Here is a 7,628-nt window from a genome sequence, read left to right on the forward strand (position 1 = left end):
ACGGGTACGTTAAACGTATCCGTAGACTCCCACTCTATGGATACGCAGCGCCCCTCATTGGCCAGTTTAGGTCTCGTGATAGGTGCACAAGTGACTTAAAGTTCCGTCATTTGTATTTTAGCTCATATTTATTTTTAGCTACCTCGCTAACCCTTTTATGTTAGCCCTAACCTTAACTCTATCCCTAACCCTAAAATGTAATTTTTTTGTCGGATATGTATTTTTAAATGTGGAATTTGCCGTGTTAAACATGTTAAAATGAAAAAAAATATTTGTCAAATGTGGGATTACGTTAAACGTACCTCCAGACACTTTCCAAGAATAGCATTAAACTATTTAAAATAATCTGGATTTATAACTTTTCTATCTTATACATACTGCCAATTATAGCTGGATTGTAAAACTATTTTAACAACACTTCATTATATTTTAATATCAAAGCAAAACAGAGATTTAAGAGATTTAAAAAAAAAAAAAAAAAAAAAAAAACGGGTACCGCGTTTGTCCGGATTCTATTCATGGTAACACCAGTTACAGCGGAAGTTTATCCCGGAAGTGTGCCTTCATCCTAACTGTAAATACGTATTGTTTACGTCTACGGTCTGTCTGACATACGGCTGTTAACACCGACTCCACACACGTGCGTTCCTTCAGCTGATAAGGGCTGTGTTTGGCTCCAGGTGTGAAGGTGTGTGAGGATGTTGGTCGGTTACAGCAGCAGCTCAGAGGAGGATGTGGAGGACGGACTGCCAGCGACAAAGAAAGCCAAAACGGAGAGAGACGTGACGAACAGCAGGTCTGTGAGTCTGTTTCTCTGTCTGTTTGTCTGTGAGTCTGTCTGTGTCCTTATTTAATCAGTCTTTCCATCCATTCACCTTTAACATGGAAAAATATTATTATTTTTTTATTATTATTTTTAATTCTCTAATCACTCTTCCATGCATTATACAAATCCTTCATTTTTATAATTCATTCATTTAACAAAGTGGTTCCCAAACAGGGGTACAGGAGCACATTGCAAGTTGTACTCAGGAAGACAAAAAAAAAATCAATTTGAAATATCTGGAAAATGTTTTTTTTTTGACAAATTCATCACAAATTAACAGTACTATTGCTTAATGAAATACTATATTTTCTTATAAATAATTGAAACAGTATATTTCAATGCTGCAGAGGCTATTTTATCTGTATTTACTGGCTATTGAAGTAATAATATAAATGTTGCATGGTGTATTTTTTTTTAAAAAAAACTGAATTTTAAATTCCACTCTTTTTAATTTGTAGATTAATTGTAGAATGTAGAATCTACTCAGTGTAAACTACTTAATAAATACACCCCACAAAAAAGAAACAAACTACAACTCAATCAACCACATCACTAAATTATTAGCTTATTCAAAACCATATCTAATAGCTAATAGGGTGAGCTTTTATCTTTTTTAGATATTGACTTGTTTAGTATTATACATGTGTCTCTGTGAAATTAAATGTTTCAAGGAAAAGATAACTAGGGATGTCTCCGATATAACTTTTTCACTTCCAATACGATACCGATATTGCAGCTTTGAGTATTGGCCGATACCGATATCAATCTGATGCGATATCAGCACGATTCATACATACTTTTATGACTTATTTTGTAGTGTGGAATGTTAGAAAAGGCTTGATTAAGTGATGTTACTCAAACAGAACAATAGTCAGCAACAGTAGGTATGAGAAAAACTGACCCATTTATTATTAACCAATTGGTTACATACATTTTAACCTTCAACATAAGATCTACAGTATTCTACAATTGAGTAAATAGACTATAATATATATTTTATATATAGATTTTAGATGCAGTTTTATAAAATCCAATATTTGTTTTCTGCCAATATCAATATCGAATCGGGACACCCCTAAAGATAACAGCTTTACAGAAAAAAGTCAGTTGTAATGTATTATGGATACATGATGAAATCGAGGCAGTAACTCTTTATAGTGAATGTGAAATATGTTCTATAATATTTTCCTTGGTTCTCAGTTGGTATTATTGAATGCATTTCCTCCAGGCTCCCTCTACCTGGCTGCTTGTTATCCATGTTTCCAGACGATGAGGACGCACACACTGAGGACAGCACACTGCACAGCGGACGCATTCGTTCCTTCAAACACGAGAGAGGAAACTGGGCCACTTATGTTTACTTGCCATGTGAGTCTAACACACACACACAGGGGTGTGGCTAAATGACCGTAAAACCAAATGACATCTTAGTAACACGATTCCTGCCCACTCACACCAGACCATGCAGAGGAGGAGTTTGCAGAGCGGTTGGAGGAGCTGCTCTCAGCAGCAGCAGCCCACGGTGTGGAGATGAAGCAGCAGCAGGAGTTCCACCTCAGCCTGTCTCAGACAGTGGTGCTCAAACATCACTGGATTCAGCCGTTCACGCAGAGCCTCAGGAAAAGCCTTTCACGATGGGAAAGGTTTGCCTTATCTGGCCCTTTATTTATTAGTAAACATAATTTGTCATGCATGCAGTTCAATAGACATTTTTACCGCTGTTTATCTGTTGCAAAGATGAGAAAATGAACATTTATGGAGGGTGATCGAGAGAGTAAAGATGACATACTTGATGTTTTCTTGTTCACAGGTTTGTGTGCACAGCAGGAAGACTGAAAGTCTACTGTAATGAAGAGAGGACGAGGTCAGCGCCTGACTTTCTATTTCTTTAAAAGGAATCACTCATTCAGCTTTAGATCAGCGCGCACACACACACACACACACACACACACACACTACGTTTTTTGATAAAAAATAGAATAGGCAAAGAATGTAGAAAATGTGCACACAATTTGATCGTTTTTTTTCTTTATTCTATCAGGTTTGATTCATTAATCACTGCCAATAGTCACAAATATAAAGGTTTTATGAAGGCTTTTTTTTTTTCAACCTCCATGGGGGATAGCCTTAAATTTAAACGGGGTCACCTGAAATGTCTAGTAAGTGATTAAAAGATAATTACAGATTAAAAATACTGTATATATATTTTTAAATTTAATTGTCATTCTTTTTCAAATGAAAATATAACACACAATCCTAAACAACTGTATTCTATACTTTCACTTTCTCAAATATAAATATAGTTCAAATAAAATGTAGTTTAAAGAAATAGGGAAAAAAATTCAATAGATAAAATACAGTATGAAAATCTCTCAGTTGGCACATCTTGTCACTTTGTACTAATCTGGGCTACTGTATATTTGTTATACAGTATAACAAACATGATATAAAAAAATCCTTGGGGTTGCCAGAAATGTGATATCAAAATGAGGCCACAGTCCAAGAAAGGTTGAGAACCACTGCTTTATTTGGTTGTGTGCAATGCAAAAACAGCTCGACTCTGTAAGACGATGATTGAAGACTGTATGAAGTGATTATGTTTGAACTGCCAACCTTGGATTTGCACTGTAGCTTTCACCAAGATTAAAAAAAGGGAGAAAGTGTATTATTTACATGAGATTTTCTCTCCCCACGTCTGCTTCATCAGTAATAATAACCATTGTTTTGCTCTGCAGGACATTCTTGGGAATGGAGTCGTCCACTGGTCACACTGAGCTGTTGGACCTCGTGCAGGTTGTGGACAGAACGATGACGGAGTTTTGCCTGCAGACATTTTATGAGGTTAGCGATGTATAATGATGAACCATCAGTCCTATTTCTAGTTTTTAGTCTTTGCTTTGTTCATAAACGACTCAGTGCTCAGTCCTGGTTGGTTCAATAAACAAGTCTGAGTTACTCTGAGCAGCTGATTATATGCTTTGTTTCCCAGAATCCTTCATTCCACATAAGTCTGGCTTGGTGTGTCGGAGATAAGTCAGTACAGATGAAGGAATGTTTGCGGAAGCTGCAGGTACTTAAAATTAATTTACAGTTACAATGAATTCATTATTTACAATTAATCTACACTCAACATTGATGCAATGTTTTTTGCAAGTTTGGTAAATCCTTCTGAACTCCTGGACAGACCACACACATTCTATCAACCTGTGATTACAAAGGTAGTGTAAATGGGATTCATCCTCAGCTTGATGAACAAACATGGAAGGATAGATACAAGGAAAGGTGTGTGTGCACATGAAAAATCTATCTGTCCTTTAAGGCCTATACTGCATAGATTACATTAGTGAAGCCTGGATTCATCTCTGTTAGCGGGCTTCACCTAAGCAGACATTCCCTGTCAGAGAGAAGCTGTCCTACAAAGCACGATATCAACACTCTAAGTTAGGAGAGGTGATTTCAACCTGGCTACGTGTGCATTCTTGAAACAGAGGTGGAGATTGCAGCATCAGACCAATCAAACACGGAGGAATTGTGTAGAGCAACTTACGTCACAATTGCGGAATCATTCTTTTCAATGGCGCATGTCATACTATTTTTCACCCATCTCAATTTGTTCTAAGAACTCTAAAAACATAGTATTTGATGTTTATTTTCCCAAACTCGCCTGTTTTCCAGAGTTTTAGTCTCTGAAAAGTCACTTTCGGCCCACCCTCCTCCCACTCACTCCGTAGCCGTGCTGCTTTATAAACATGTGGAGGCGGGGCGTTCGCCCGTACATACATAGACTGCAGAAAATACTTACATAGCACTGCGTGAAGGACGCTGAAATGCTCACCTTCATGGGTGTGTCTGTTTACATGTCAATCACAGCAGAGCTTCCTGGAGGCGTGGCTTCTCCAGCTCAGTGCCGCGTCAAGTTTGTCATCAAAGTGGGAATGCGTCATCACAATGCAGTAAGAAAGGAGCAAATCACCCTCTAACTAACGATTGAGGGATCAATGAAAAATACATTTTGGGCATGTGTGTGAAGCCTAAATAACACTTTTATGATGTTTAAAACAGAAAAGTCAATTTAGCGTAACATGGGCCTCTTTAAAAATATGAAGTAAAATTCATAATTTAGACCAAAAACAACAACAATGTTGCTACATAAAAAGTAGTAAGGAAAGAATGCAGGAATTGATGAGTGTTAATGCTTGAATTAGTGAGATTATACAATATTAATTCATGGTAGAATAAACAGACACTCTGATCAGTTTCACTTTTACCTTGTCTATGGCTCTGATGCTGCATTTATAAAGTTCAGCCTACATCATAAGGTGGACAATATTTGTATTTTATATGATCTTACAGGACTGAGGCTCTTCGCGTCACCACAGAATACTTGAACGAACGAACAAACAAACTAATTTATTGCTCTGAAAGCGCCAGACACGCGCAGGCTTTATCAGATGACTTATTTTACTTTATCAGTCAATCAGATATAAATCTATATGTTTCCTATAGGACGGCATTGGTAAATGAAATGGTTGCATCAATGTCTAAATATTCTCTCTCTCCTGTCAGCGTCACATCAGATTCACAGAGACGTGGTTACACAATGATCCTCCTAAGAACTGATTGGTCAGGAGGCGGGACTTTAGTACTCGCTCAGATCCTAGCCAGAACAAAACCTGGTCCCGACCAGGTTAGTCGTTCAGCCTAAGTAACCATGGTTATTAAGCCCCGTAAGACTTTAGCCAGCTTTGTAGGACAGCATACACGATTAAATCGCAGAAGTTAGCGCAATAAGAGGAAATCTAGCGTCATAGTACGGGCCCTTAGTGTCTGTCTAATGAAAAGAGTTTAAGGCAGGGCTGTTAAACACATGCTGTTTGTGTACAGTGGGCTAAAATATGCTAACATATTCTGGCAAACATTTCTAAATTTGGCTACAAGAGTAATTTTGGTCCCATTGCAGCTAAAAATCCACCCTTTGATCACTTTTGTGCTTGGGCTTAACAGAGTCTTTCAGACGAGCATGAAGAAGGAGCATTTCTGCTGAGGCTGGACTGTGAGGAGGTTCGCTGTCGGACAGGAAACAAAACTTTCCGCTTCCCTTTGGAGTGCAGACATGCCACATGAAACAAGAGACATGTTCACTGGGGGGAACGAGTTTTTCCAACTTTTTTTTTCTCCCCATCCTTCTGTGTACATAGAGAAATTATATCCCTTCATGTTTTTAAATCCCTTTTTAAAAAAATAATAATCGTTTTTCATACATCCCAAAAAAGACATTAAAAACAAATCTAAGAACAACAAAAACCTGTATTTTTTTAGATGTAAATTATAAATTTTATTTTTAAAAGTTTTTGCTTATTTGTTTAAATAAAAGCACCAACTTGCAGAGCACGTGTAAAAGCTGTTCACTTTGTAACTAACAGAATGACAATCGAAGAACAATCACACCCACGTGTCAAACTGGAGGCCTGTGGGCCAAAAACTACAGCTAGACGATAAATCACACAAAATATGAAGTTTATGTGCATATATAAGCCTTAATGTGTGTAATTTTTTTTCATGTACTGTATTTTTATTCAGTGGTTTTCTTACTGTTTTTATAGCTTTTATTTTCATTTCCCTTTCCTCTTTTTCAGTATATATTACTGCTGTAATACCAGAATTTCCCTATTGTGGGACCAATAAAGTAATATTCTGACCTATACAGTGACGGTGAATGTTGTACTGACTTTAAAAGCAAAATTCAAGTTAGTTTACATTATAGAAGGACTTTACGTGTGCATGACAAACATTTATTGTAGTTCACTGCAGTGGTGACACTGATATTACCTCGAGTACGGCACAGGACAAACAGCAGATCAAATCTGGAATTTAAATTATGAGGTAACACGTGATTTCAACCTTTCAGAAAACAAGGTAAAACAACAAATGAGGACAAACAAGGAGTGAAATGACAACATTTTGAACATTTAAGCTATTAAGTTATATATAGTCAGGCAGCCTAATTTATGGCTTTAGGAGAACTTTGAATCCATCTGTTCTGCCAACAGTAGGAATATTTCAGGGTAAATTTGTCTTAAAAAAAGACAAAATGCAAATGTTAGACTGACCCTACAATACTTGATCGAACATGTTACTTATTCAAAGTTTAGTATAATGTAATTAAAGGTGAAATCTCATTAATGCCTAGAGGAATGAGCCCTTTTTTACAGGTTCTATAAATCAATATGGTACAACTGAAAAGCTTCACCTCTGAGGAGCTTTTTTTTTTTTTTTTTAAAGGAGACATATCATGCATTTCAATCCTTCCTTTTTACATATAAATCATACAGTTGTGGTCTATATAAAGCGGAACTGCAATGCTTGGGTCTGAGTTCCTCATTATTATAGCTCCACAGGCCCCTTTTCTGATGTGCTTCTAAGAGCAACTCGTTTTGGTGCGGTCTCTTTAAATGCAAATGAGACACTTCATACCCCGCCCCCTCTCCAGGTTGCAGAGGTCACACTTGGTTCAACTCCACCCTGTTCGGCCATTTTTGTAGTTTGATAGAAGAGATACGATTGTCTAGCGGTGCAGAAAATGTTTATTCACACGTTATTTACAAAATGTCAACAACAGAAGACTTGTCCATCCAGCCTTACATGTTCAAGCCAGAGTCTGACCCGGCGGAGCGAGATGAAAATGAAGATGAACCTGCAGAACCCTAACAAGTGAGCTAACGCTAGCGCCAAGCTAACGTCACAAAAATGCATTTTAATAGTCTTTTCGGAGACAAAAACGGCAAAATGAAATGACCATTGA

At 37.2% G+C, this 7,628-nt stretch overlaps 1 protein-coding gene across 1 annotated transcript; it reads left to right on the forward strand.

The window, feature by feature from the left end:
- The first annotated feature begins 542 nt into the window (after window positions 1–542).
- On the forward strand, window positions 543–6,528 carry usb1 (U6 snRNA biogenesis 1). The gene is made up of 7 exons (XM_028448795.1): window positions 543–796; window positions 2,055–2,194; window positions 2,286–2,469; window positions 2,637–2,690; window positions 3,562–3,667; window positions 3,816–3,896; window positions 5,831–6,528. The coding sequence occupies exons 1-7, from the start codon at window positions 699–701 to the stop codon at window positions 5,948–5,950; spliced, it is 783 nt and encodes a 260-aa protein (XP_028304596.1). The 5' UTR covers window positions 543–698; the 3' UTR covers window positions 5,951–6,528.
- Window positions 6,529–7,628: the final 1,100 nt, after the last annotated feature.

This window comes from Gouania willdenowi, chromosome 6 (assembly GCF_900634775.1).
Source record: "Gouania willdenowi chromosome 6, fGouWil2.1, whole genome shotgun sequence".
Lineage (NCBI taxonomy): Eukaryota > Metazoa > Chordata > Actinopteri > Blenniiformes > Gobiesocidae > Gouania > Gouania willdenowi.

Coding starts and splice junctions, on each gene's coding strand:
- usb1 (XM_028448795.1), top strand. CDS start 699: ATGTTGGTCGGTTACAGCAGCAGCTCAGAGGAGGATGTGGAGGACGGA. Junction 797..2,054: donor AGAGACGTGACGAACAGCAG/GTCTGTGAGTCT, acceptor CATTTCCTCCAG/GCTCCCTCTACCTGGCTGCT. Junction 2,470..2,636: donor AGCCTTTCACGATGGGAAAG/GTTTGCCTTATC, acceptor TCTTGTTCACAG/GTTTGTGTGCACAGCAGGAA.